The sequence below is a fragment of the Pristiophorus japonicus genome, chromosome 12 (genome assembly GCF_044704955.1).
Source record: "Pristiophorus japonicus isolate sPriJap1 chromosome 12, sPriJap1.hap1, whole genome shotgun sequence".
In the NCBI taxonomy this organism is placed as follows: Eukaryota; Metazoa; Chordata; class Chondrichthyes; family Pristiophoridae; genus Pristiophorus; species Pristiophorus japonicus.
Genome location: NC_091988.1, coordinates 129,036,257 through 129,051,503, shown reverse-complemented (window position 1 = coordinate 129,051,503; position 15,247 = coordinate 129,036,257). Strand labels below are relative to the sequence as shown.

At 51.5% G+C, this 15,247-nt stretch overlaps 1 protein-coding gene across 2 annotated transcripts in view; it reads left to right on the top strand.

Annotated features, from left to right (window-relative positions):
• The first annotated feature begins 7,064 nt into the window (after window positions 1–7,064).
• Window positions 7,065–15,247, top strand: part of npepl1 (aminopeptidase like 1) — a 43,886-nt gene continuing 35,703 nt past the window's right edge. The window contains exon 1 of one of the 2 annotated variants that reach the window (XM_070895923.1): window positions 7,065–7,261. In XM_070895923.1, the coding sequence (XP_070752024.1) occupies window positions 7,118–7,261 (144 nt within the window). In that variant the 5' untranslated portion in view covers window positions 7,065–7,117. Of the gene's footprint in view, window positions 7,274–15,247 lie in introns of both variants that reach the window. The other variant, XM_070895922.1, reaches the window with a different exon arrangement.

Genomic DNA, 15,247 nt, shown 5'->3' with positions numbered 1-15,247 from the left:
CTTCCCCCCCCCTCTCTCTTCTTTCCCCCCCCCTCTCTCTTCTTCCCCCCCCTCTCTCTTCTTCCCCCCCCTCTCTCTTCTTCCCCCCCCCTCTCTCTTCTTCCCCCCCCTCTCTCTTCTTCCCCCCCCTCTCTCTTCTTCCCCCCCTCTCTCTTCTTCCCCCCCCTCTCTCTTCTTCCCCCCCCTCTCTCTTCTTCCCCCCCCTCTCTCTTCTTCCCCCCCCTCTCTCTTCTTCCCCCCCCTCTCTCTTCTTCCCCCCCTCTCTCTTCTTCCCCCCCTCTCTCTTCTTCCCCCCCCCTCTCTCTTCTTCCCCCCCCTCTCTCTTCTTCCCCCCCCTCTCTCTTCTTCCCCCCCTCTCTCTTCTTCCCCCCCCCTCTCTCTTCTTCCCCCCCCCCTCTCTCTTCTTCCCCCCCCTCTCTCTTCTTCCCCCCCCTCTCTCTTCTTCCCCCCCCCTCTCTCTTCTTCCCCCCCCCTCTCTCTTCTTCCCCCCCCCTCTCTCTTTCCCCCCCCCTCTCTCTTTCCCCCCCCCCTCTCTCTTCTTCCCCCCTCTCTCTTCTTCCCCCCCCTCACCCATGAGATTACATGGCTGCTGCTTTGTTAAGAACGCTCTAGTTATGATGCTCTGGCCATCCTGAGTGTGGGGTTGGCTTGAAAAGAAAGGCTTGGATTTATATAGCGCCTTTCATGACCAACGGATGTCTCAAAGCTCTTTACAGCCAATGAAGTACTTTTGGAGTGTAGTCACTGTTGTAACGTAAGAAACGTGGCAGCCAATTTGCGCACAGCAAGTTCCCACACACAGTAATGTGATAGTGACTGGATCATCTGTTTTTTTGTTATGTTGATTGAGGGATAAATACTGGCCAGGACTGACTGGGGATAACTCTCCTGCTCCTCTTTGAAATACTGCCATGGGATCCTTTACTTCCATCTGAGAGAGCAGACGGGGCCTCGGTTTAACATCTCATCCAAAAGACAGCACTTCCGACAGTGTAGCACTCCCTCAGTACTGCACTGGAGTATCCGCCTAGATTTTTGTGCTCCAGTCCCTGGGGTGGGACTTGAACCCACAACCCTCTGACTCGGGTGACAGTGCGACCCACTGAACTACAGCTGATACACCATGAGCAGCTGGTCTTTTCCTGTCATTTTTGTATGTTCGTAGGTACAACAGGTTTGGGGTTACAGCACAGTGAAACATTTTTGGGTTATGACTTCAGATGTTTTCTCAGGTTGAGTATCATTGGCCACTCCTGTAAGCCCACCTTGCATCTTTTATGATCCAGAGTGCATCCTTTGCTGGCCTAGGGAGCGCAACAGTGGACCCTGACACTCTATATTGGCTACCATCGCATGATGCTTCTTGTTCAGTGCTGGCCTGAGCATATACTCTTAGCAAAATTGAGACACATGCTTTGAATCAATGAGAAGTTTTATTTACATAAACTAGATGAGTGAACAGTAAACAATATAACAGTGAGATTCATATTTCATTGTAAAAAGATCGAGGGGTGATGAGAATTTTTTTCACTGAGTTGCCGGGATCTGGAACGCTCGACCTGAAGAGGTGGTGGAAGCTGATTCATAAACCATTTTGAAAGGGAATTGGACAGGTGTTTGAGGACGAGGAACTGACAGGGTGGGGATGTGGGACTAAGCACGACTGCTCTTTTAAAGCCGGCAAAGGCACGGCGGTCCGAATGGCGGCCTCCTGTGCTGTAGGTTTCTATGATTCTAGGGGCCAGACTTTCCCTAAAGGCCCTCAGCGCCCGATTGCCCGCTGAGACGCACCGCTAACATTCGGTGAGAAATGCTGACAATAATTTCCATTTTAAAGTTTAAAGTAAGCAAAACTAATCGTCTGGCGAGAAAATGTGCGTTGCACACTCGTTGTCGACAGGTCTCTCGGCGGGAAAGTGGAATGTTAGTAATGTGGGCAGTAAGTACTAAAATTTAGTCTGAGGCTGCAGTTGGGCCTAGGGAGGGGGGAAAACTTAAGAAAATTATTTTCTTTAAAAGCATTCCCATGACAGTTTTAACCCTAATCGCCATTTTAAAATTTAAAAAAAATAAAGAACCGTTCACTTCCCTTTGCAGGGACCCCCTCACCGCCCTGTTTAAGTAGCGTTTACCGGGCAGGGGTCTCAGCGATCTGGACGCCGGTGGTTGAGCCTAAACTTGCGTCTTGGCGATTGTTCTGGGCGTTGCACGTGGGCGGTTTGGTCCCGGCGGATGGCTTCAAAAGCTTACCTGGAAAGTCGCCGGGCGAAAAAACAGCTTTAACGCCGAGAAAATCACCGGCAATGAAGCCAAAAGTCTGGCCCTATATTTCTCTCTCTTTTTGAATGCATAAAAATAAGAGATACCACTCACTTACCGTCAACTCAATCTTGGCTTCCTCCCTGGCTCGACTTTAAAGTGGTAAATGAACAGATTGACTGAAGCTGGCTGCTAATATAATTGTGCAGGAGGAGGCCTCAGTGCACAAGCTTCAGTTACAGAGGTTCCAGCTAATCAATGGTGCCATCACATTCTTAAAATGTCTCAAAGAACTGCCAGACAAAGTCACTACTCCAGGTTTGACTGCTTTGGTCTGTGACCACACCTGTCTCGACACCAGAGGCAACAATGCCTGCATCTCTCCATCACCTCTGCTCAGCAGTTGTTCGAATGTTTTCAGGAAGAAGAATTCTCTCAGCCCATGTGCGTGTGTGCACAGCCTTTGACACTGGCAGGGCTGTTTCTCCCTCCAGGCCTCCACCTGTAATAACTAAACAAAATTTATTCCATTCTCAGTGCATTATTACATGAGAACATCTTGGTGACAGTGACCACCACCTGAATGTATTTTAATTGACTTATGCCTCAGGAACAGGAGGAAACCATTCAACCCCCCAAACCTGCTCCACCATTTCATTCGATCATAGCTCATCTGCACCTCAACTCCATTTACCCAGCTTCGCTCCATTTCCCCTGACACCCTCACCAACACAAATCTATTGCTCTGTCTTGAACGGTCCAGTTTCCCTAACATCCATTGCTGTTTGAGGGAGTGAGCAGCAGCTGTTGTATGAAAAAGTGCTTCCCTGATTTCACTCCTGAACGGCCTAGCTCTAATTTTAAGATTGTTCCCTTTTGTTTTGGATTCCCCACCACTGTAAATAGTGTCGGTAGATTAACTATCAAATCCTTTTAACATTTTAAACACTTCGATCAGATCACCTCTCAATCTTCCTACATTACAACAGCGACTACATTTCAAAAGTATTTTATTGACTGAAAGATGCTATTCAAATGCAAGTCTGTCTTCTTTCTATGCTCTAGGGAATACAAAGCATGTTTTTCATAACACATGTGTTTTCTATGCAATGCAGATGCTAGCTTAAAAAGCACAATTAGCCCTGTGTGCTCTTGTAATAAGACTACAAGTTTAAAAACAAATTTGAGTACAGGGGCAGGGAGGTGTTGCTACAATTGTACAGGGCCTTGGTGAGGCCACACCTGGAGTATTGTGTACAGTTTTGGTCTCCTAACCTGAGGAAGGACATTCTTGCTATTGAGGGAGTGCAGCGAAGGTTCACCAGACTGATTCCCGGGATGGCGGGACTGACCTATCAAGAAAGACTGGATCAACTGGGCTTGTATTCACTGGAGTTCAGAAGAATGAGAGGGGACCTCAGAAACGTTTAAAATTCTGACGGGGTTAGACAGGTTAGATGCAGGAAGAATGTTCCCAATGTTGGGGAAGTCCAGAACCAGGGGACACAGTCTAAGGATAAGGGGGAAGCCATTTAGGACCGAGATGAGGAGGAATTTCTTCACCCAGAGAGTGGTGAACCTGTGGAATTCTCTACCACAGAAAGTTGTTGAGGCCAATTCACTAAATATATTCAAAAAGGAGTTAGATGAAGTCCTTACTACTAGGGGGTTCAAGGGGTATGGTGAGAAAGCAGGAATGGGTTACTGAAGTTGCATGTTCAGCCATGAACTCATTGAATGGTGGTGCAGGCTAGAAGGGCCGAATGGCCGACTCCTGCACCTATTTTCTATGTTTCTATGTTTCAGCAGACTCAAATTATAGACATATTTCTTGTGAGCGCAACAAATATGGCACAAGCCTAAAATGGGAATTTCTGTCCCTTCAGGGAGAAACCGGTGCAAGCTCTGTACACAACCATTGCCTCTTTGCGTACATTTGTTCATTGTGCCCTTGCTGGATAGCGCACTTGATGATATACAACATCAACTTGCATTCATATAGCACCTTGAACATTGATGACGCTCCTTGGGGCATTTTTCTAAGTAAAACTGAGCCACGCAGGACAGGTGAAGGAACGTCGTAAAGGAAGAGAGGTTGAAGACACGGCCGCTAATGGTGGAATGAAGGAAATTGGGGATGCACAAGAGGTCAGAACTGGAGGAGTGCAGATGTCTTGCAGGGTTGGGGAAGGAGGGATTGTAAAACAAAGATGAGAAGTGCTGGATAGCACATGTCTCTTACAGGTGGGTGTGGAGGAGCAAACTGTTACTCAGGCATGCAGCCTAAGGCTGCTTCTGCTGTTCAGGGGTTTTGTCAGTGGGGTCATGGATACAGCGATGAGGTGGCCCAATGTACCTGCTTACTTGCGCCTGCAGCACAGAGCTGGCCTGGCCCTATTTTGGTTATTCCCTTCACATAATTTGAGTAAACGACGTGGTTCTGTCCTTTGCTACACCTTCTGCAGCAGTCTCCCAAATACCATTGCATCTTCCCCTGTGTTTCTTCATCCAAAAATGCAGCCAGAATGGAACTGATGGTCTCTGGATAGTGGCCATTGTGCATTTTCATATTCTGTGGCCAGATACCACCTGGACATTATTTTTTAAATCCTCTCTGCATACGGACCATAGGTTTATAGGTTTGGTATAACTGCCATCTCTGATACCATGCGTTTGAGAGGAATCTACTACTTGTCTATCTGATGCCTATTTTCCATACAGAAAGTGATGGTATTGCTCCTTGTAAATACAATATCTGCTATTGCTTGATACAGATGCAAACTGCCTGGCGTGACTTGGAAGGATACAGTGGTACAAAGGCTTTGTGCTGTTGAAAGCTACATTAACCTTGTACAGCTGAGCAATCGCCTGCCTTGTGAGACAGAGGTGGTAAACACAGACTTCCTTTGACATTACCAGGCACATGTGGAAGGGACAAGTACAGATAGAAGGCCTGTGCAGGTTGCCAACCCTCCAGGATTGACCTGGATCCTGAAGATTCATCTCCAGGTCAAACCTGCAAGCAGCCCGGGAGAAAAATCATGGGGGCATTTAATAAATTATGTATTTTTTCATTTTCTTCAAACACTTTTTTTTGTTAGTCTTTTTCCCTGTCTGCAATATTTTTATAACTAATTGGCTGCTTCTTGACTGTCAATCAATGAGGTAACAAACCTGTTGCTTCCCAGTTGGTGTGGGAAGGTGGTGCAGGGAAGGCTGTGTGACCAGTGGTGGGAGTGTGGAGCCAAGACAGCTGGAATTCATGTGGAAATTGTTATGTATGTAAACATTACCAATGTGTAAGACTTGCCACCAGGGGGCACACCTGTGGGAGACCCTGGGCAAACAGGTATAAAAGGCAGTCTATCATGCTGCTTCCAGACCCTGGAGTTACATTAAAGAGACCAAGGTCACAACAGTTTGAGCTTACAGTATACAGTCTTGTGGAGTTATTCTGAATATAACAGAAACCTCCTAGAATATGTCTAACCAGCATTGGACACCTTGTACCTGAGGTGTCAGTGCATCTGCATTTGGTGGACCCTTATGAATTCTTCTTCCTCGTCTGAAGCATCAGGCACATTTGGAAATCACCAAGGAACGGCCAGGCTCACGCCTCTATAATGCGATTTAAATACTTGCTGCAACCAAGAATGCAAGCAGTGCAAAAATGAGACATCCCAACAAAAACACGTAAAGCATAGGGGGAAATAAATGCAGCAATATTTAGCATAAAATATAATGTGTTTTTTGGATGAGCATGAACTCACCTGGCTGCTTGAACACACCAGATTCATTCAACTGAGTGAGCAGCAGGCTGTGCCCAGAAATCCAGATGGCGGTCTGCATTTAAATAAATGTGCAATCAAACAAGGTCAGTGCATACTTAGATTTCCTGAATGTTGCCTGCTGCCTTTGAGAATTTACCCCTGAACGTGCTGCATTCACGAACACTTACATTCCCACTTTGAAGACTACAAAAAAAAGAATACATCCACCTTAATCCTACTGACAATGCTCCCATGATATTCATGGTCATTATTTTGTTTTTTTGTATCCAGTTTGTTCAGATACAATCACAAGAATCACAGAGGATTTATAATCATAGGCAGTCCCTCGTGACGACTTGCTTCCATTCTAAAAATGAGTCCTTAGGTGGCTGTACAGTCCAGGACCCCCTCAAAGCCTCCCTGATAAAGTGTGACATCCCTACTGACACCTGGGAGTCCCTGGCCAAAGACCGCCCTAAGTGGAGGAAGTGCATCCAGGAGGGTGCTGAGCACCTCGAGTCTCATCGCCGAGAGCATGCAGAAATCAAGCGCAGGCAGCAGAAGGAGCGTGCGGCAAACCAGTCCCACCCACCCTTTCCAGTGACAGAGACTGTGGTTCTCGTATTGGATCCTTGTAACGTTTCCTCTGCCCACCTGGGGCTCATTTGCCGTGTAGGAGTTCCGAGTAGAGCACTTGCTTTGGGAGACTCGTGTCGGGCATGCGGACAATGTAGCCCGCCCAGCGGAGCTCGAATAGTCCTGTAGTCTGAACAAATTCCTCTGCTATAACTATGCATCTTTCTAAATCTTTCAATAGGTTTGAGATTGATGGTGTAATAGTCTGACTGGGGTTTATGAATAGTCACCCAGAGACCAGGATGAGAGCTTTGCCCCTTTTTTTTTCATCCTGGGGCTGAGTTTGAACATACTGAGGGGGGAGAGTGGTAATGCCCCCGGAACCTTGGAGCGCGGGCTGTGTGACGGTGGGCGAGGACTGAGGGGCACGGACCAGATGTGTGTGGGGGGAGGACTGAGGGGCGCGGACCGGATGTTGGGGGAAAGTCTCCCCAGAGCCGAGGCGGGTTAAGATGGCGGGCGTGGAGCTGCGGTTCCGGGCCGGGCCCGGGGAGCCCGAGCCTGAGCCGCCCAGCCGGCCGCTGCTGATCGCGGGGCAGCTGGGCAACCTGCAGAAACTGAGCTGGACGTCCGTCAGCGGCAAGCTGCTGCCCCAGGTACCGGAGGAGGTGAGCCCGGGGGGGGAGGGGAGGAGTGTGTCCTTCAGTGTGTCTTGGGGGGGGGGGGTAAGAAGTGTGTCCTCCAGTGTGTTGGGGGGGGAGAGTGTGTCTGGTGGGGGGGGAGAGAGTGTGTCTGGGGTGGTGTGGAGTGTGTCCTCCAGTGTATCTGGGGGGGCGGGGGGGGAGTGTGTCCTCCAGTGTGTCGGGGGGGGGGGAAAGAGTGTGTCTGGGGGGCAGGGGGAATTGTGTCCTTCAGTGTGTCTGGGGGGGGTGGGGTAGTGTGTCTGGGGGGGGTGGGGTAGTGTGTCTGGGGGGGGGGGGGCGGAGTGTGTCTGGAGGTGGGGGGGGAGTGTGTCCTTCAGTGTGTCTGGGAGGTGGGGGGGAAGAGTGTGTCCTCCAGTGTGTGCGGGGAGGGGGGAGGAGGAGAAGGAGAAGGAGTGTGTGTCCTCCAATGTGTCGGGAGTGTGTCTGGTGGAAGGAAGGGGGGGGGCGGGGAGTGTGTCTGGTGGAAGGAAGGGGGGGGGAGAGAGTGTGTCCCGGGGGGGGTGGGGAGTGTGTCCTCCAGTGTGTCTGGGGGGGGGGGGGGTGGGGAGTGTGTGCTTCAGTGTGTCTGGGGGGGAGAGTGTCCTCCAGTGTGTCTGGGGGGATGGGGAGTGTGTCCTTCAGTGTGTCTGGGGTGGGGGGGGGGAGGGAAAGGGGAAGAAGTGTGTCGGGGGGTGGGGGGGGATGGGGTGTGTCCTTCAGTGTGTCTCGGGGGTGGGGGGGTGCGGAGTGTGTCCTTCAGTGTGTCTGGCGGTGGGGGAGTGTGTCCTCCAGTGTGTCTGGGGGGGGCGGGGGGGGGTAGGAGGAGAGTGTGTCCTCCAGTGTGTCTGGGGGGGGGGGGGAGTGTTTCCGCCAGTGTGTCCCGGTGGGTGGGGAGGGTGTCCCCCAGTGTGTCTGGCCGGGTGGAGTGTGTCCCCCAGTGTGTCTGGGGGGGTGGGGGGCGGATCTGTGTCCTCCAGTGTGCCGGGTGGGGGAGTGTGTCCTTCAGTGTGTCGGGAGGGGTGGGGAGTGTCCTTCAGTGTGTCTGGTGGGGGCGGGGGAGGGGGGGGGGAAGAGAGTGTGTCCTCCAGTGTGTCTGGGGTGGTGTGGAGCGTGTCCTCCAGTGTATCTTGGGGGGCGGGGGGGGAGTGTGTCCTCCAGTGTGTCTGGGGGCGGGGGGGCAGAGTATGTCTGGAGGTGGGGGGGGAGTGTGTCCTTCAGTGTGTCTGGGAGGTGGGGGTGAGTGTGTCCTTCAGTGTGTCTGGGGGGGAAGAGTGTGTCCTCCAGTGTGTGCGGGGGGGGGAAGGTGGAGAAGGAGTGTGTGTCCTCCAATGTGTCGGGGGGGGGGGGGGAGTGTGTCTGGTGGGAGGAAGGGGGGAGTGTGTCTGGTGGGAGTGTGTCCCCCAGTGTGTCTGGGGAGGGTGGAGTGTGTCCCCCAGTGTGTCTGGGGGGTGGGGGGAGAGACTGTGTCCTCCAGTGTGTCTGGGGAGGTGGGGTGGGAGTGTGTCCTTCAGTGTGTCGGGGGGGGGGGGGGAGGGGTGTGTGTCCCCCAGTGTGTCTGGTGGGGGGTGGTGGGGAGTGTGTGCTTCAGTGTGTCTGGGGGGGGGGAGTGTGTGTCCTCCAGTGTGTCTGGGTGGGGCGGGGGAGAGTGTGTGTCCCAGGGTGTGGGGGGGGGTGTCCTTCAGTGTGTCTGGGGGGCAGGGGGGGATTGTGTCCTTCAGTGTGTCTGGGGGTGGGGAGGAGTGTGTCCTCCAGTGTGTCCCGGGGGGTTGGGAGTATGTCCCCCAGTGTGTCTAGGAGGGGGTGGAATGTGTTCCCCAGTGTGTCTGGGGGGGGGGTGGGGGGAACTGTGTCCTTCAGTGTGTCTGGGGGAGGAGCGGGTGGGGAGTGTGTCCTTCAGTGTGTATGGGGGGGAAGAGTGTGTCCTCCAGTGTGTCTGGGGGGGAAGAGTGTGTCCTCCAGTGTGTCTGTGGGGTGGGGAGTGTGTCCTCCAGTGTGTCTGTGGGGTGGGGAGTGTGTCTGGGGGGAAGGGGAGTGTGTCTGGGGGGGCGGGGGGGGGGAGTGTGTCCTCCAGTGTGTCCCACTGGGTGGGGGGAGTGTTCAGTGTGTCTGGTTGGGGGGGGGGTGTCTGGGGGGGAGAGTGTGTCCTTCAGTGTGTCTGTGGGGGGGATTGTGTGGTGGGACGAGTGGGGGGGGGAGTGTGTCCTCCAGTGTGTCGATGCGGGGAGTGTGTCCTCCAGTATGTCTGAGGGGGGGGGGGGGAGGGGTGAGTGTGTCCTCCAGTATGTCTGAGGGGGGGGGGGCGGAGGAGAGGGAGTGTGTCCTCCAGTGTGTCTTGGCGGGTGGGGAGTGTGTCTGGGGTGGGGAGGAGAGTGTGTCTTGGCAGGTGGGGAGTGTGACTGGGGGAGGGGGGGTGGAGAGTGTGTCCTCCAGTGTGTCTGGGGGGGTGGGGGAGTGTGTCCTCCAGTGTGTCTGGGGGGGTGGGGAATGGTTGCCCCCAAGTATGTCTGGCGGTGGGGGGGGGGCCCAGTGTGACTGGGCTCAATGCTCCGTGCTGGAACTTGAGCAATTGGAAGGAGTTGGCCACATCCACATGTCCCCTCGAGCCATCGCCGCCATTCAATGAGGTACTGGCTGGTCTGTTAGTGTAACCCAGCTAAACACCCCTCTCCCGGGGTCCCCTCTAAACAGTGACATTCCTGGCAAACTGCTTGTATTGCAAAGGGGATAGAGTATAAAAGTAGGGAAGTCCTGCTACAACTGTACATCATCATCGGCAGTCCCTCGAAACGAGGATGACTTGCTTCCACCCCAAAGGGATGAGTTCACAGGTGTTTCAATGAAGGACCTAAAATTCCGGATCCCGAACAACATCCTGAAGGGTGGAAGATGCCTGTGCGTGGACTTTATTAACATATGGTTGCCATTGTACACCAGCCACCACATGGGCTTGACAGAGCTAGGTCTTGGTCCAGTGGCAAGGGTTAACCAGGACGACCGGAGACCAGCTCTGCTACATGGACCAAGTGCGCACACATATCGCAGTGTGGGCTGGTCCATGCTGTCCCTGGGCTCTCGCCTCTTCTGGGCCCTGATCACATCGCTCCACAATCTCTCGACGCTCCTTCGCCCCGACCTCGCCGCTCCTGCTGTACCTGCCCACGCTCCAATCAGCGACCTTGATTATGGTGACGTCCAATCCAGTCGTCCTCTTCACAGCCGTTGCCCTCCTGCAGCAGCACGCGCTGCTTCCTGCTGTAGCCTGCCGCCCCAGCCCCAGGACCACACCTGGAGTAAAGAAAGACTTACATTTATATAGTGCTTTTCACGACGACCGGACATCTCAAAACGCTTTATTGCCAATGAAGTACTATTTGGAGTACAATCACTATTGTAATGTGGGAAACGAGGCAGCCATTTTGCGCACAGCAAGCTCCCATAGTCAGCGATGTGATGATCGCCAGATCATCTGTTTTTCTTTTGATTGGTGGATAAATATTGGCCAGGGCACCGGGGATAACTTCCGTGCTCTTCTTCAAAATAGTGCCGTGGGATCTTTTACGTCCACCTGAGAGAACAGAAGGGGCCTCGGTTTAAGGTCTCATCTGAAAGATGGATGGAAAGAGTACTGCGTACATTTTTGGTCTAAAAACAGAAAATGCTGGAAATCTCAGCGGGTCGGGCAGGTCTGGAGAGAGAAACCGAGTTACCGTTGGATCGATGAGTTCTGACGAAGGGTCATTGATCTGAAACGTTAACTCTGTTTCTCACGCGACAGATACTGCCTGACCCGCTGAGATTTCCAGCATTTCCAGTTTTTATTTTAGGTTCCAACATCCACGGTATTTTGCTTTTGTACAGTTTTTGTCTCCATATTTAAGGAGGCCATTCAGAGAAGGTTCACAAGGTTGATTCCTGAGATGAGGGGGTTTTATGAAGAAAGCTTGAGCAGGTTGGGCCGATGCTCGGAGTTTAGAAGAATGAGAGGTGATCTTATTGAAATATATAAGATTCTGAGGGGGCTAGACAGGGTAGATGCAGAGAGGATGTTTCCCCTCGTGGGGGAGAGTCTAGAACTAGGGGGCATAGTTTCAGAATAAGGGGTCACCCATTTAAAACAGATGAGGAGGAATTTCTTCTCTGAGGGTCGTGAATCTTTGGAATTCTCTGCCCCAGAGAGCTGCGAAGGCTGGGTCTTTGAATATGTTTAAGGTGGAGATAGACAGATTGTTGAATGATAAGGGAGTCTCGGGTTATGGGGAGCAGACAAGGAAGTGGAGTTGAGGTCAGTATCAGATCAGCCATGACCTTATTAAATGGCGGAGCAGGCACGAGGGTCCAAATGGCCTACTCCTGCTCCTATTTCTTATGTTCTTTTGTCAGCTGTGGTTCAACGGGTCGCACTCTTGCCTCTGAGTCAAGTCTCACTCTAGGAACTTGAGCAGATAAATCTAGGCTGACCCTCCCACTGCAGTACTGAGAGAGCACTGTCGGAGGTGATGTCTTTCAATGAGATGTTAAACCGAGGCCCTGTCTGCGCTCTCAGGCAGACGTGAAATATCCCACTACACTATTTCGAAATACCATGTAGTCCTGGGCCAGTATTTATCCCTCAATCAACATTACAGAAATAGATTATCTGGCCATTATCACATTGCTGTATGTGGGAGCTTGCTGTGTATAAATTGGCTACACTTCAAAAGTATTTCTTTGGTTGTAAAGGACCTTGGGATATCCTGAGGTCGGGAAATGTGCTATATAAATGAAAGTCTGTCTTTCCTGCAAGGAATTTTCCCAGATCTCCCCTTGCTCAGTACTTGCAGCCTCCTTCAAAATGTCCTAACGCCGCACTGCCCATGACCTGATGCTGCTCCTGGTCTTTGACCCGTTCCCACTCGCTGCCCATGTCCTGGCCCAGCTGTGTAGAAGTTGGTTTGCATCCATCGTCTCTCCGACCCCACCCCACCTGCCCTGGCTTCGGAGGCTGCTTCATTTCCATTTCGATCCCATCCCCCTCATAAAATATTAAGCCAAGGTCAATCTGTACAGTTGAACAAAGTGAAGGTTACAGAAGCAGGCTGAAAGATTATGCAGGGCCTGGATGTGAGTAACATAACCACAGTTATAGTTGTGCTGCTGGATGTTATTCACAGTTTAAGTGGACAAAGTACAAACACTTGACACACCCACCATTACACCTTACGAAATCCTAATGACTGCACTGTACATAGGAATTGGCAGATGATAAAAGACCAAAATCCATCTAGTTCACCTGATACCACACTGGTAGTCGCAGATACAACGATAATAAAGTTGTTGATTATGCATAAAAATCAATCTCTATCAATTAGTTTACAACAGACCCAGACACAAGCCAAATAAAACCCCAGTGGTGGAGAGTTTTGGGTACCATAGGTCCAAAGTCACCTGTACACACTCAAAGCCTCCCTGAAAAAGTGCAGCATCTCCATTGACACCTGGGAGTCCCTGGTCAAAGACTGCTCTAAGTGGATGAAGTGCATCCGGGAGGGCGCTGAGCACCTCGAGTCTCATCGCCGAGAGCATGCAGCGGAAGTAGCGTGCGGCAAACCAGTCCCACCCACCCCTTCCCTCAACCACTGTCTGTCCCACCTGTGACAGGGAATGTGTTTCTCGTATTGGACTGTTCAGTCACCTAAGGACTCATTTTTAGAGTGGAAGCAAGTCTTCCTCGATTCCGAGGGACTGCCTATGATGATGATACCTACAATATGTCGTCTCAGCTTACTGAATCCCAAAATGTTATTTTTTGTTAGAAATCTATCTAATTTGAATTTGAGTGAATCAAGAGTAACTACTACCACTGTAAAGTCCTTACTTGACAGCATGAAACCACATGAGGCACATTCTGGGGAGAAGGTCACTCTCTGACCTTAACTCTTTATTCACAGCACTCCACCAGTGATGACCCTGCGTGGAACCTCCCTTTATTTACCTGGGAGATCAGGTAAGGAGTGTCTCCCACAAGTTCACCCCTTGTGGTCAAGGTGTGCATCTAGGTTGTGTGTATATTGTGTGTTACATTGTGGTTACATACATGACATCACCTTCCCCACCGCCACCAAAGTCTTGTTAGGATCATAGGTTTTGTCTTTCAGGTGGTCTACGCTCCCTCGTGGAGCACCACGGTTGGGGCTCTGGTTGTTGGATACTGACGTGAGTGTCTGTAACCTGTGGTGATTCCGGCCTGTCCGGGCTGACCGTAGGGACTGTGCATTCTTCTGATTGCTCTTGTTGCTCGTTCACTGGCAGTGTTGTGAGCTCCCTCTCATGGTCTTCTTCAGGTTCCTCCCTGTCGATGCTGAACCTTTTTTTTTACTTGGTCCAGATGCTTACGGCATATCTGACCATTGTTGAGTTTTACCATGAGGACCCTATTCCCCTCTGTCATTTACAGTGCCCTCAAGCCATTTGGGCCCCATGGCGTGATTGAGGACGAATACAGGATCATTTATTTCTATACATCTCCCTCTTGAATTACGGTCATGGTACTCGTTTTGTGACTTGCGCTTGCCCTCAACTATGTTGGTTAGGACTGGGTGAATGAGGGACAACTGGGTTTTGAGTATCCGTTTCATAAGTAGCTCTGCGGGCGGGACTCCCGTGAGCAAGTGCGGTCGGGATTTATAGGCCAGCAGGAGGCGCGATAGGCGGCATTGTAGGGAGGGTCCTTGAATCCTGAGCATACCTTGCTTAATGATTTGGACCGCACGTTCCTCCTGGCCATTGGAGACTGGATTGAACGGTGAAGTCCCAACGTGGTTGATGCCATTGCCCGACATAAACTCCTGGAATTCGTAGCTTGTGAAACATAGGCCATTATCACTAACCAGGATGTCCGGCAAGCCATGGATTGTAAAGATTGCATGTAGGCTTTCCACGGTGGTGGATGACTTGCATGAATTCAGAATGATGCACTCGATCCATTTCGAGTACGCATTTACCACAATAAGGAACATCTTTCCCATGAACGAGCCCGCGTAGTCAACATGAACGCATGGCCTGGGCCACGGGCTGAGCGGGGCCTCCCTGGGGGCAGTACCCAGCTGGGCACACGTCGTGCACCTGCGAACACAGTGTTCCAGGTCTGAATCAATTCCAGGCCACCAAACGTGTGACCGGGCAATGGCCTTCATCAGCACAATGCCTGGGTGCTCGCTGTGGAATTCCCTGATGAATGCCTCCCTGCCCTTCTGGGGCATAACTACCCGGCTGCCCCATAGTAGGCAGTCGGCTTGGATGGAGAGCTCATCCATCTATCTGTGGAACGGTCTGACCTCTTCAGGGCATGTTCTGTTTTCAGGCGCCCAATCCCCAGTCAGGACACATTTCTTAATCAGGGATAGGAGGGGATCTCTGTTTGTCGATTTTGATCTGGCGGGCTGTGATGGGGGAGCCTGCGTTGTCAAAGGCATCAACAGCCATGACCATCTCGGCGCTTTGCTCCGCTACCCCCTCAGTGGTGGCCAGTGGAAGCCTGCTGAGCGCGTCAACACAATTTTCAGTGCCAGGCCGGTGCCGGATGGAGTAGTCATAAGCAGCCAGCGTGAGAGCCCATCGCTGTATGCGGGCTGATGCGTTGGCATTGGCAGCCTTGCTGTCTGACAACAGGGATGTTAATGGCTTGTGGTCCGTCTCTAATTCAAACTTCTTACCAAAGAGGTACTGATGCATTTTTTTTTTTACACCATAGACACATGCGAGCGCTTCTTTCTCGACCATCCCATATCCTCGTTCTGCTTGAGGCATAAGCCACAGGTTGTAGTTGACCCTCAACAATGCCTTGCTGCAACACGCACCCAATCCATAGGACGATGCATCACATGTCAGAATCAATTTTTTTACAGGGGTCGTACAGGGTCAACGACTTGTTTGAACAAATTAGGTTTCGCACCTGATCAAAAGCACGTTGCTGACAGTCCC